General features: G+C 36.1%; 1 protein-coding gene across 4 annotated transcripts in view; it reads right to left on the reverse strand.

Annotated features, from left to right (window-relative positions):
- Positions 1 to 14782, reverse strand: part of LOC140158242 (uncharacterized) — an 82090-nt gene that overhangs the window by 22716 nt on the left and 44592 nt on the right. For 3 of the 4 annotated variants that reach the window (XM_072181356.1, XM_072181357.1, XM_072181354.1), the window contains 3 exons: positions 11763 to 11831; positions 9496 to 9702; positions 1854 to 1991 (listed from right to left, as the gene is read on the reverse strand). In XM_072181356.1, coding sequence (XP_072037457.1) covers positions 1854 to 1991; positions 9496 to 9702; positions 11763 to 11831 — 414 coding nt within the window. The remainder of the gene's footprint in view (positions 1 to 1853; positions 1992 to 9495; positions 9703 to 11762; positions 11832 to 14782) is intronic. The other variant, XM_072181358.1, reaches the window with a different exon arrangement.

Raw genomic sequence — 14782 nt, forward strand, 5'->3', positions numbered from 1 at the left:
GCTTTCATTCTCAATATCGTGCAATTTTATCAAATTTACACTAAACCTAATTAAACGTTTTGCAAGAAACATATTATTTTTAAACAATGTGTTTAAAAAAGAACGAAAAGGATTTACCCAACAAAGTCCATTGACAGTTAAAGCAATAATGTGTGATTTGCATAAAGAATAGATTCCTATTTAAATGCTTGTTTTCACTAATCACATTATCCTCTTTTAATTTCGAGCCAAACAAATGAGGTAAACGAAGAAAATTGTGATTTTATTCCAGCGCCTAAAATGCGTGTACTACGCTCACCGATCATAACATGTAATATTGCACGGAGCATCGCGCTCGACGTGTGTACACATAAGCTGACATCCACGGGAGACGTTAGTAAGCAGTCGATCGATGAACTCTGAATAAAACCGGGTCGACCCGGTTTTAATATAAAAAGTTAAATTTTACTGTTATTAAAGCACTTCAGGCTTAGTCTTTTACGTGGTATTTTAGCACACCACTGGGCATTATAATTATGCAAAAGGTAGAAATCCGAGTAAAATTGAGGGCGTCGCTGTGAAGCAAATCACACATTATGGCTTTAACTACTAGTGCGCATTGTGTTGTACTTGAGTGATCTTTCTTTCATTTTCATTTCTTCGCAATTAATCAACCGATTCAAGTAAAATTAGCGTATAAGATGCATAGTAAGATGCGCTACACGCTTTAGTTTTTTGGATTCTGATGCCTATTTCTCGACTTCTGTCCAAATTCATTCACCCGGTATTTTTTTTCTGGGACACCCCGTATAGTTATTAAACATCAACATTTTTATAATCTAAACACAAGCTAAACAGTGGTGTTTAGCTTACATTATATAGTTTGATGTTTCACATCTAAACATGTCGTTTCTGGTTTAGCCCCGCGTTTAGCTAAATGGCAAGTGCTGTAACACTTTTTAACACGTTAGGCGTTTAGATAAAATTGTTATTATCTATCGTCTACATGTACCTTTTCAGAAAAAAGGGTTTCGTATTTTGAAGCCTATTCTCCTACACATCAGGCAGAACTTTAGTCACCAGCTTCTTTTGTTATGCATACGATGGCGAAGTTACGTAATAAATCGGATTAACTACCATAGCAATAGGTCAAAACAATTTTGAACATATCGCGCTTCACTACAAGCAGGTTGCATTCATCACCTCTGTATTTCTGCAATCATAGATTGAATACAATACTGGTCTTTTCAAAGATAATAATCTTACAGGTTCAAATTCTTGAAGTATAATGAATCCAGCACCTTTTGACAACAGAATAAGTCTATGTTACAAATGCGCGCGAAGCGCGATAAAAAATTTGCTATTTTGAAGCTAAACTGAAGAAATATGGTGCAAAAGTGGAATAAATGCGCGCGAAGCCTGCTAAAATAGGCAAATATGAGGTTAATTTGGTCAGAAACCCATATTTAGGCGTCAACATTGGGGGGATGATTGTATGGACCTTCCCCCTTACAAAAATATTGGGGGTTACCCCCCCCCCCCCGATCTATGCCTATGGAAAATGACCTCTGATTACCTTGAAATAAACTTGGACACAATTATCTTTTCATGAAGAATACATTCATAAAGTCTCAAAAATTCCGAATATAATAACAGAATGTGACATTTCTGAGATACTATGAATATTAGCGCACGTATTCAATTAGACAATTTGTCCAAGGTCACTTCAAGTTTATCAGAGGTCATTTCAAGGTCAAAAGATGTCATTTCAAGATCACGGCTGGACTTTGTGGTCTTTTTAGTTCATTTTGTTTTGAACCAAATATGACAATTCCGTTTTCCCCACGTGTAGCGAAAGCTCGTTGATTACTAACCTGATCAGTGTTAGCGTCGCTGACGCAGTTGTCACATACGTCTCCATACCCGTCGCCATCTGCATCAGCCTGGTCGGCGTTGGTGTCTGTGACGCAGTTGTCACACTCGTCTCCATGTCCGTCACCATCTGCGTCGGCCTGTAATTAACACATCAGAGATACGGAATTAACGCCGTGTGGGGCAACCCGAAAATCCAAAATACCTCTGACCGATCTGGACCGAACCCGGGGGGCACTCACATAAATGGTCTGTACGTATATGCGTGACCAAAAAAACAAGTAAAAGGGGTGGTTTTTTTAGGCAAGACAAGTTACGCGCGTGACGCATTTAGGGTCTAAAAAACACTGATTTTTAAGAATAAGGGTAGTTTTCTGAATCTGAACAACTTGTTTAGGGTACCTTTTCAAATTTTTGGTAAATTACGAGGCTAAAAAGGGTACATTTGTTGCATTTTTTACTAGCCTTAAACTCATTAGGGGGTAAATTCTATATTAAATTACCTTATTAAGGGGCTAAATTTGCTGGTAGGTAAAACTCACTTAGGAGGTGTTTGAAAAAATATTTGGTCACGCATGCGTACACTGTCATATTTGAGTGGTACCCCCGAGTAATTTGACATATCTCTCAATAAGAAGCGTTTTCAGTTTTTTACCCCTGTGTGACCTTTCGTGACCTCTAGCAAAACACGCACCCTACAATTTGAGTCCATAACCCCTTAGCAGTGATCTAGAAGGTCTATCCTAACACCTTATGGTAACAAACATTGGTAGATATGGGTTTTGAACTCTATCCTTAATTAAGGCCCGTATGAGATTCAGCTCCTAGACTATATACGCGACGAAGCAGCATCTGAATGATGCGCATCATAGTGCAGTTATGTCCACGGCAAATTCAACGTGACCTTTCCAGTCATAAACCCGCTTAGTGAAGATTAAACCGATGCAGTTCTAAAACATTATAATAATCTATTGTCCAATGCAAATTTATTACCACGTGATAATATTAATCCAATGAGCGATCGAATTATCCGCTACGGTCGACTAATCCAATCGATAATGACGCTATTGACATGTACGAGCGGAGCTCCACTGACCGAGTTTTGGGATATTTTTCACTGGTTTGCTGTCATTTACTCATCAAGGCGGTCCCCCGTTATTATAAGGACTATGCTAATTACTTAAAGATTGACATGTAGAGAATAAACCATACTTGATTGACAGAAAGTAATAAATTTCTACCTATTACGGTTTCGTGACACCAATCTTCCAAATACGACCAAGCCAGGGCTGCCCGGTGAAGCAAAATGTGCATTGGAATAACACGGGAGTTTGGATAGATGGTAGGATTTCTTTCTCATAAAAATGTATGGTCCCCGTTAATAAAGCTTGTACCGGGTTGAAAGTAATTGAAACATAGAGCAAGTACTAAAATCATAGCTTTTATACATTTTGATATATGACCCTAACTAGTTCATCTCCTATATCTACAAAACAGCGCTACCAGTAGGGTTCAATTGCCTATTGTGAGTGTCCCTCCTTATTACAAACCGAGAAAATTTAAGGAAGAATGATACGTACGAGGATGTTTAGAAAGAAAAAACAAGTCCGAAAACAGCCGTAACACTAAACACTAAACTTTTCGGGCTGCCTTAATCATCATCATCATCATCATCTTTATGTCAGTCAATTGCACAAATTGCCTACAGTTGCAAGAAAGTGTGCAATTTGTACAAATAGCACAAATAGCCATGTACGTAAGCAATTTTTACAAATTGTAGAAATAGCCACAGGTGTTGCAATTTATGCAATATCTGAGTTGCTTCCAGTAAGCGCTATTTGTGCAATTTGTGCAATTTGTGCAATTGGTGGAAAGAAAATTTAAGGAAGAATGATACGTACGAGGATATTTATAAGCAAAACAAAATCCGTCACCACCCTAACTACGGTTACACTCAACTTTCCCGGGCTCGCGCTGGGTCCCAAATATTCAGAAGGGTTCATAAATTCTTGGAAAGAAAAATAGGGGGGGTCATAAAATTTTTGATGACCACAATGTAGGGAGTTACAAGATGACCACAGATAGTGTGGTTATTTTGATTCAAAAAGAATGATTTCAATACAATTTTAGCCTGTTTAGGGGGTAAATAGGCCTAAGGTGTAGGCCTATCGGCGGTGGGGGTCTTAAATTTTTTGTCGCCGAAAAGGGGGGGAGGGTCGTAATTTCATTGCCGCCGACTTTTGGAAATTTCGGCCCCCCCCCCCCCACTTCCAAAAGCAGTAAAAACCTTTGTGTTGGATCTAATACAAACTTTGTATTTCATGAACCGACATATTGTCATGGGAAGTTATTTTGTGTTTTGTTATTTTGTATTTTAATCAGTATGCCTATTTGACTATTTTCGAAGTTTAGAATTTCGGATCCCTTTTGTAGGCGAAGATCCTGGTGGGATGGAGGATAAATCCCACTAATATTTTGTCAGGGGAGATGGTCCATACAATCACCCTCCCAATGTTGACGCCTGTATGTGGGTTTCTGCCGGGGGGTTCTGATTGCATAAATTGCACAAATTGCTGACGGCTAGAAGGGACTTGGCGATCAATGTCATAATTGCTTATATAGTCGGCACGTTAAAGCCCTTTCCACCAATTGCACAAATTGCACAAATAGCGATCATTGGAAGCAACTAGGATATGAGAAAAATAATCTAAGTTCAAAATTGCATAAATTGCACAAATTGCTGACGGCTAGAAGGGACTTGGCGATACTGTGTGGGTTTTTGTTTACGGAATGAGACAATAGTCTGCTTATTGTTAACCAGCATTCTTGAAAATGAGAAACATAATCATTGCAGACTTAACACGGTTTGGAAATAATTTCTTCATATTTTGGTGTTATCTGTCGTTTACATATCCTTCCTAAAACACCAAAGTGTGAATATTTCCAAACACCTAAATTAGCTAAAAATGGACATGTTACAAAACTATATTTTCTAGAATTTCAGAGAATACTTTAAATATTGACCGGTTATTTTTCACACAGTGACGTTAACTAGGAGCTACTAGGCAATGCCCTATTACCTATAACATACACTAAAACACCAAAGTGCGAATATATCCAAACACCTAAATTAGCTAAAAATTTAGGACATGATACAAAACTATATTTTCTAGAATTTCAGAGAACACTTTAAATATTGGCCGGTTATTTTTCACACAGTGACGTTAACTAGGCAATGCCCATAGGCACTAACATGCACTGTTTGTAGAGGTCACGCGTCAATGGTGAGAGTACTGTGTATTATGTATAGAAAAATGGACAGTAACTGCAGTATGTGACATTTCTGAAGAAAAGAATATTGCTTTATATTTGACCGAGAAAATGAATTTCATAGCAAAAAGGTGCTGATTTCAACATTGTATCGATCGACTTTTAGCGCGACTATGCGTAACAAAAGAAGCTGGTCAGTAGCGTACATGGGCCCAGATATCACTTTACACTGATGTTTATGCTCATGAATTGAAGCTGAGGTACATGCATTTCGTGTATGGACCAGTGTCTGCCCACGGATGTTAACAGAAAAAAGAAGAAATATTTTTCCTAGAAGGCAAAGTTTCATAATACCAGTTATACCACATCCATCCATCCCTGGTATACTCAGAAACGGATTTTGCTATCAATGCATATTATCCGTTTTTGACTATACAATGTAAACATGAGCAAGGTCATGTTTTTGTAGAATCATCAGGTAGTACTGATAACGAAATTGCACGCTAATTGAATCTGAACATACAATTAAAAAAACCGCTTATTTTGTAAACAGATAATACTCTGTAATTATTTATGGAAGAAATTTAAGGGAAATGCTCTCAATGAAATAATATTAATATATTAAACATAAATTTTGTTTTGTCGACGATGAAAATCCGTTCACAAATTAAGTTTTAGGACATTATATGACAATTCAATTCATTCAGCAAATGCAAGATTGGATTGTGTAATCATGCAGTCTTTTTGATTTAATGTGCTTGCAACTAAATCCTGTTATCTACCCAGCAATGTTTGCTTATCTTAATTGGAACCCTAATGATGTGGTATAATCTGTGATTAAATAGGCCTATGATAGTGATATTGATTTGAAAGCTTGTATTTCCACGAGTCAGGATGTTGGTATCATTATGCCTCAAATCACTGATTTATTGTAAGATCAGTAGAGAGTAGATTAGATACGAAAATGGAAAATTAAAACAAATTACTATACACCTATAAACAAATTACTACACACAACTGCGTCTTTTTGAAAGCCTCTTCTTGCTTCAGTTTTAGCCATTTAATTTTAAAAAAAATGTAGTGTACTAAATGGTACAAGACAGAAAAGGTAAACAGACAGAAATTTAGAGTTATGAATTAGAGAGTTGGCAGGAAGTTTTAAGAGTTGCATTGTTATGGACATGATGGGTGTAAGCGCGAATATGTTGAATGTCAGATCAAAGTCATCCGAGGTGAATTAAGTATAGATTGTCAGATTGTCGATCACAATTCTGTGCCAAATTTTTAAAGGTCATCTGAGGTTTTACTAAGTATATATTATTGGATTGTTAGAATATTCAAAGTCGTGCCATAAAACGTAATCACAATTAAGCATTAAAACCATCAAGGTCATATCAAAGTTAACAGTTACTGAAAATAGATATTTGGATTGTCATGGCTGGTTATGATCACCGGCAGCAAACATTCTTAAGGTCGCCTGAATATGGATTGTTGGATTGATGCGAAACTCGGTGGATGTGATTTCCATTGATCCCTTTGTTGTACAAATATAAATTAAATGTAGACCTATTTAGCACACATTTTTCAATTTAGCTTTCAACATAAAAATTCTTGAGAATTTCCTATAGTATGTCATTGGTGGTAACAATATTTCCCACCCGGTTAGTTGTGCATGTGCTACAAACAAAAAATTCCAAGTACTTGTCAATGTAAAATTATGAAACATGAATTTCATCCATGGCGTTGTCTTTTTAAAGACATTTCTTGTTATAGGTATGTTGTGGTCTGAAACGACCACGATTATCAACCGTGACCTAGAAATGACCTCTGATTACCTTGAAAGAAACTTGGACAAAATTATCTTTTCATGAAGAATACATTCATAAAGTCTCATAACAACGCATCTAATAACAAAGTTTAACATTTGTATAACCTCTGGTGAGCTTGAAATGACCTGCATCCATGAGATCCCCACAGATTTGGAGTTCAAGGTCATGCGGGGTTCAAAGAGAGAGAGCTGATTTATACTAAAAATCACATGAAAGTTCAGTATCTGTGTTGTCAAGTGATCATCACAATAGTGTCAAAAGGCCTCAACGTTAGGTGCATATCCCAGCAAACACAAAATTGTTCTTAAAACTTTTATTCAAAATGTTTAATAACATTTAAATGTCGGGTTATATACCGTAAAGGTCATGAAAACGTTTTAAAAAGGTTATTGTAAAAAAATTTGGGTGAACATTTTTGCCAAATATATTGTCGACTCTTAAATAACATTCTGTTTAGAATGTTTTGCAGCATATTTTCAAAAATGTGTTTTGAATGTTATTAAAACGTTTTTTATACCATTTATACAACCCGACATTAAACGTTTTCTGTAAAACAGTTTGTGTTTGCTGGGATGGGATAAATTGTTATTGAACTTAACATTTTATTTAAATTTTGTTCAATTTGCATGATGGAGATCATTTCAAGGTCACCAGAGGTCAAAGAAAGGTCAAATTATGTGTAATTAGTTGGATTACTATGAATAGTTGGATTACTATGAATCTTAGTGCATGTATTCAATTAGACAATTTTGTCCAAGTTCACTTTAAGGTTATTAGAGGTCATTTCAAGGGTATTAGAGATCATTTTTAGGTTTATTGTTCATTTCGATTTGGATTTGGAAGATACCTTCTCTTAAATAACAGTATTGCGAACCACCAGCATCCATGGTTCGATGTAGAGTCTTTCCTATTCAGAGGAAATATTGCAATTACACACCTTATTGCCTTTTAACAATAGCCAATGACACTAGCACGTAATGTGACCATCCATCTCAAATTGTCAAGCACCAATCTTTAATCCTATTGTTGAAGAGGATAATAAGCTTATACTTATGTATAGCATTAGTAAAAAGCTTAGTCTATGTTTGCTTTGGCTAAATCCTCCACCAATTAACAATGAGAGGACATTCATGAACCTCGTTCAGTTGGGGATGATTTGAAGTGACCGCCAATTATGACCATTTGATATTTAATACCAGCAATGTGGAAAAAAAAAAAGAAATAATGTAGTGCCAAAATAATGTACCCTTTTACGGAAGGAGCAAAGTTTAACCAGGATTCAACTTTCCTGGTTTAACAAGTTATAACGCTTCTGCAGTACGAATGTCAGTGGCGAATGTCAGGTTATTATTTCCCAGTCTTTAAAAAAAAATGCAGGCAGAGGTGGGAATCGATCTCGGTACCTCCCGGTTAAAAAGCACTGTGCGAGTCCACTAAGCCAACTAAATATCTGTTGTGAGTTGCATGACATTATTCTTTGATATTGCTTAATGGTACAAATCGCGGAATTAAATCAGTAATAAAAGAAGTAGATTCTCATTTAGCGGTCAAAGGGGAAATATTTGTCCCTGCTTTAAAGAAAATATAGGTTAAAAAATTATCAAATAAATTTAAATTAAAAATTGAGATTTTATATTTATTTCTTTCACGAGGCGGCATTATCACAGACAAACACTGTATAAGCTAAAAACTCGACCCTCATCACTAGATGCTGTCATCTAGCTCAGTGGTAGAGCATCAGACTGCTAATGTCAATATCGTTGGTTCGAGTCCTCCTGCCAGCAATGGTTTATATTTATGATTTTAATGCTACGCTACAATTTGTTCAAATTTTTTCGTTTATTTATTTATTTATTTATTTATTTATTTATTTATTTATTTATTTATTTATTTATTTATTTATTTATTTATTTATTTATTTATGTTTGTTTATTTATGTAAATAATTTGATATATTTGAAAGAGGTATTTGAGCAATTGAAATTTTGATTTTATAATCCTATGGGTCATTTTGAACCCCCACCCCTCCCAAATTGCCAAACGCACAACACCTATGAGTTTGCATCATACATTTCATCATCATAAAAAAAAAATCTTTGTATACCTGACGCCGGCAACTAGACTACTATACAAAAAAATAGTATCACATCTTTCCTGCTCAATCAATAATAACACTTGAAAATAGATCATAGTTTACTAATCTAATCCTGTAATATAGACCTGTTATATCACCTGTAATATAGGTGAACATTGTTTATTATGTTAGGTTTGTTATGGTAGGGATTAGTGTCCGATCTCTGTAATGTAATGTAAACGAAGCATATTGATATGCAGGAAGAATCGATCAGTGCGCTATCTATTAGGGAAAGATAAACACTATTCAAAATATCAATAGACAAGAAGAAAGGGATGTAGAGATTTGTAATTGAGTCATGCATGATTTAACAGAAGGTTCTTTCCAAAACCCAAACGTAATGTGGACTTTGTGGTTTTTTTAGTTTATTTTGTTTTGAACCAAAGATGACAAAAGCTTGTTAACTGCTAACCTGATCAGTGTTAGCGTTGTTGACGCAGTTGTCACACACGTCTCCATACCCGTCACCATCTGTATCCGCCTGATCGGGGTTGATGTATGTGACGCAGTTGTCACACTCGTCTCCATGCCCGTCGACATCTGCATCAGCCTGATTAGCGTTGGCGTTGTTGATGCAGTTGTCACACACATCTCCATTGCCGTCGCCATCTACGTCGGCCTGTAATTAATTCGATTTATTCAAATTCAAGATTACAATTATGCACAGAACGTCATATGAAGCAAAATACAAAGAATGTGGTCTTTTAAAATAACTTCAGAGCTATATAAAACATATTGAAGTATTTAACAAATAATTATATGGCCATGTGTCCTGAACTCGCCACCCTTAGCGTTACATCACAAATATTATGAATTTTAACACCAATCGAGTTTCTAATTAGATTATCTCCACAATTATCAACCCTAAACTAGCATTTTTGGAAAGCTGAAGGCATAGGCAATTCCAATATACACATTTTAACTCATTTTACAGAGTGACCTTCAAGTTATACAGGGTGGAATAAAAAAAGATTCGGATAAAAAATGGGTTACTTAATGCATTGCTTATAACCAACTTGGGGTAATGAACTGGAAGTAAACAACATTCATTTGGTTATAGGATAGGGGGAACCCACTGACTTTGGAAGAAACCAAAATCACGGCTGTTTGGTAATCTCGGAATACAGGGTGTCCCAAAGTATGTTAGAATTTTTTACAATTCAACCTATTTTGAACTGAAACATTTTGCCCCTAACTCATACAGTAAAAGTAAGTTCATATTTAGATTCCTCATCAAATTTCCCTTCAGAAAATCTATACTTTGACTATGGTATGATAAGTAATTAACATTTTACAGTAACTTTTAGATTTGAAGTGCATCCGCATTACTTACTACAGTGTTTAATATGAAAACGGGTAGTTTGTATGGAAAAGTTTGTATTTTCAAGACTAAACCAATGGTAAATGATTAAAAATAGAGTGTTTTAGATGCTAAATAGAGTCAAAATCCAATTTACAGCCTTTACAGAAGCAGATTATGCACTAAAAATATCAATCCCATAGAGTTTGTGTGTACCATACACATCCCCCACCTCCACATCCCCCACCTCCGCCACCCTGCCCATTCTGACTTCTATGAAGCACAGTGTCAGTATTAAAAAGGCTAATGCAATTCTTTTTACAGGGTTTAAAGTGCATTTTATTTAGCAATAAAATGAGACCACAAGCATGACAATAACTTCTTCCTTAGCAGAGATATCATCATTTAATTTGAGTCGAATTTGGGAAAATGTAACATCGCCACCTTTTGTGAGTGGCGAGTTCAAGACGCACGACCATATAAGAAACGACAACCAGAATCACCAATGAAATTCGTATAACAGAAACTTATTTCCAATCCATTAAAAGACCGAAATTGAATTGGCAGGCAAGAATGTTTAAAATAGATTTAATTGGAGCAACTCGGATTGATTTGTTTTTTAATTTACGGATCGTATTAGGCCGTATTAGTTCTCGCCGAGTTGAAACGGACCGGGTTTTTTTAGATTCAGGGTCAGGAAAAATAAACGGCGGTGTGATCACTAATTTCTTGATTCACAGTAAAAGTTCACTTCATGTTATTCGGATAAGGATATAAGAGCATTATTGTAATACATAATAATAATAGTACAAAAACCGGTATAATTAAGGAAGCATGATATTTGATTTTTTTTTGTCATTCAGGCTTACAACCAAATCCGAACTTCTATTAACTTTATCCCAAGTTGTAAGCACAACCCGATGACCGTGTACCCCAAACCCATGAAAGTCGTATACAAGAAAACTACTGCCAATGGACTTATAATATTCTAAATAACAAACTTGAAATTGGCTGGCAAGAATATTTAACACAAAATAAATATGTTAATGGGGTCAGGAAAAATAAACGGCGTTGTGATCACTAATTTCTTGATTCCCAGTAAAATTTCACTTCATGTGAGTGCAAGTGTCATTGCATACATATAGGTCATTCTTACTTTATCTGATCTGGGTGAAACTTCGGAGCGGATTTGGAAAAGCTAGAATGGATCGGGATTCGGTTAATATAAGTTAGGGTCGGCCGGTCCAGTGTGCAATAAAATGAATCAGTCCGAATCTGGCGGGTTTGTTCCAAATTTTTCGTGACGGATATTGGTAATATTCGAGGAATGCCAGGATCGGGGTGGACAAAATCTTGTCCCGCAGGGCTATGGTACTAACCTGATTAAAGTTAGCGATGTCGACGCAGTTGTCACACACGTCACCGTCCCCGTCGCCATCTCCATCAGCCTGTTATTCGGATAAGGATATAAGAGCATTATTGTAATATATAATAATAATAGTACAAAAACCGGTATAATTAAGGTTAAGCATGATATTTGATTTTTGTTTGTCATTCAGGCTTACAACCAAATCCGAACTTTGATTTGCATAAAGAATAGATTCTTATTTAAATGTTTGTTTTCACTGATCACATTATCCCCTTTTAATTTCGAGCCAAACAAATGAGGTATAATGAAGAAAATTGCGATTCATTCCAACGCCTACAATCATGACAATGCGTGTACTACGCTCGCCGATCGTAATATGCCAACTACATGCTTCGATTCCCAACTCATCTTACTCATCAAATAAGACTCGTATTTTACGTAACCTGAACAAAAGCAACATCAAAGTTACTCTTCTCATTATTTTATCCGGAGATGTCTCCATGAACCCAGGTCCTTCGCAAAATTCTAACGCTGATTTTAGAATACCTAGGCCATCGGAAGCTCAAGAAGATCAATTTGACTGTTTTAAAAGGAGAGGTCTGCATTTTATTCACTTGAATACCAGATCCCTTTCACCTAAGCTTTCTGAAATAAGGTACCTGGCAAGAAAAACATCAGCTGCTGTAATAGGTATTTCTGAATCATGGACAATTCGTTTACTGACTCTGAAATTTCAATTGATGGATACACTGCTCTTCGTAAGGACAGAAACAGAAATGGGGGTGGTGTATGTGCTTATATTAAAAATGACATTGTTTTCAATCCAAGACCTGATTTACATGACAACAAAAATGAAGCTCTGTGGTTTGAAATACTTCTTCCCAGGACAAAGCCAATCATTGTTGGAGTATGCTATAGACCTGAAGGAAACCATGGTTTTATCAACTATCTTGAAGAAACGATCTCACAAATCTGACTGCGAGATCGTTGTCTTGGGCGACTTCAACATTGATTATTTTTTGCCTGTAAACTCATGTGCAATGTTAAGGAAATACAGAAAGGTTCTAAATGTATTTGATTTTGTAAACCTCATAAATGAACCAACTCGTATTATCAGTAACACTTGTTTGGATCACATTCTTTGTAATAACAAAACCAAGATTTGTCAATCAGGTACAATATGTATTGGTATGAGTGATCATATTCTGACTTACTGCTCCCGCAAGGTTGTAAAAAAGTAGATTAGACAACATAACGTCATCAAAATAAGATCTCTTAAGAATTACTCTGCTGAAAATTTATTGAATGCCATCTTTAGTGCTGATTGGTCTGAAGTGTATTGTAGTAATGTTGAACATGCTTGGGTGACTTTTAGGATGATTTTTAGTAGTATTTTGGATAGTGTTGCGCCCATAATAAAAGAAATCCGTCTGAAGAGTCGCACTGAGCCATGGATCAACACTACAATTCTTGATGACATCAGGAGTAGAGATGACTTTCTTTATAGATTTAAAAAAACCAAAGTCAGTACTCTTTATTCGGAATATTGCAGATTACGCAACAAGGTTCAGAGAGCTGTAAAAACAGCTAAGGCTAACTACTTTCAGGATAAAATTGAGGAGAATAAATCTAGCCCATAAAAACTTTGGAAACAGTTTAAGACCTTGGGCTATAGCTCCAAAAGTAAAGACCAGTCCAAAGTAGTTTTGAATATTGATGGTAATCTCTGCTTTAACTCTAGTACAGTTGCAAACTATATCAATTCATTTTACACAACCGTGGCAAGTGCTTTAGTCAAAAAATTACCACCTTCCCTTGGCAAGTTTGATATGAAATCAAAGCTTTCACCAGTCTGCTCTGATTTTATCCTCAAAGAACTCCATTCTTTAAAGCCAAATAAAAGTACTGGCATTTATGAGATCCCAGCCAAATTTTTAAAGGATGGTGCAACAGGTTTAAAAGATCAATTAACGCACATTGTGAACTTATCAATAACAACTAATACAGTTCCTGAAGAATTAAAATCCACCCGTGTTCGGCCACTTTTCAAGAAAAATAGTAGGTCTGAAGTGGGTAATTATAGACCCGTCAGTATTCTTTGTATAACATCGAAAATTCTTGAAAAAGCTGTTTTTGTTCAAATTGATTCTTACTTACGGGAAAATAATATTCACAGACTTACAGATTATATAAACAGTCAAACTTCAAAAGGCATCAACACTGGACTAGTATTATTGGCTCTCCAGAAGGCATTCGACACTGTCGATCATGTCATTCTGTGTGGAAAACTTGGGGCCATGGGTATTGACTCGGTGGAATGGTTTAGATCATATTTGAGCGGTCGGAAGCAGGTTGTCCACGTGAACAAGGTGGATTCTGACCCCCTTCCAATCTCTTGTGGAGTTCCTCAGGGCAGTATCCTAGGGCCAGTCCTTTTTTTGTGCTGTATAAATGACATGGCCGTCAGTGTCGAATGCAAACTCCTGCTTTATGCAGATGACAGTGCTCTGTTAGTTTCAGACAAAGATCCAAAGTGCATTGCTGATAAACTAAGTAAAGAGTTAGAGACTTGTCGTCAATGGCTTGTTGATAACAAACTTTTCTTACATCTTGCATGTCTTGGAAAGACTGAGAGTATAATTTTTGGTTTTTCAGTTGTATGCAATAGTAATCAAATTAAGCCTACCAATTCAGCTAAGTATTTAGGGGTAACCCTTAACGATTCGTTATCTGGGGAAGAAATTGCCCGGGATATTCTTAAAAAATCTGGCGCTAGACTTGCTTTTTTATATAGGCATGTTCATTTTTTGAATGAAAAGTGCCGTAAAACTCTGAGCACTGCCCTGATTTTATGTCACTATGACTATGCATGTTCTTCATGGTTTTCAGGTTTGTCTGTACATTACAAGAAAAAGTTACAGACAATGCAAAACAGAGTGGTAAGATTTATTTTAAACTTAGATCCTCGCTCTCATATTGGACAGAGAGAGCGGGATAGAGTTGGATTTCTCTCAGTGAAAGATAGGGTGA

The sequence above is a fragment of the Amphiura filiformis genome, chromosome 8 (genome assembly GCF_039555335.1).
Source record: "Amphiura filiformis chromosome 8, Afil_fr2py, whole genome shotgun sequence".
Lineage (NCBI taxonomy): Eukaryota > Metazoa > Echinodermata > Ophiuroidea > Amphilepidida > Amphiuridae > Amphiura > Amphiura filiformis.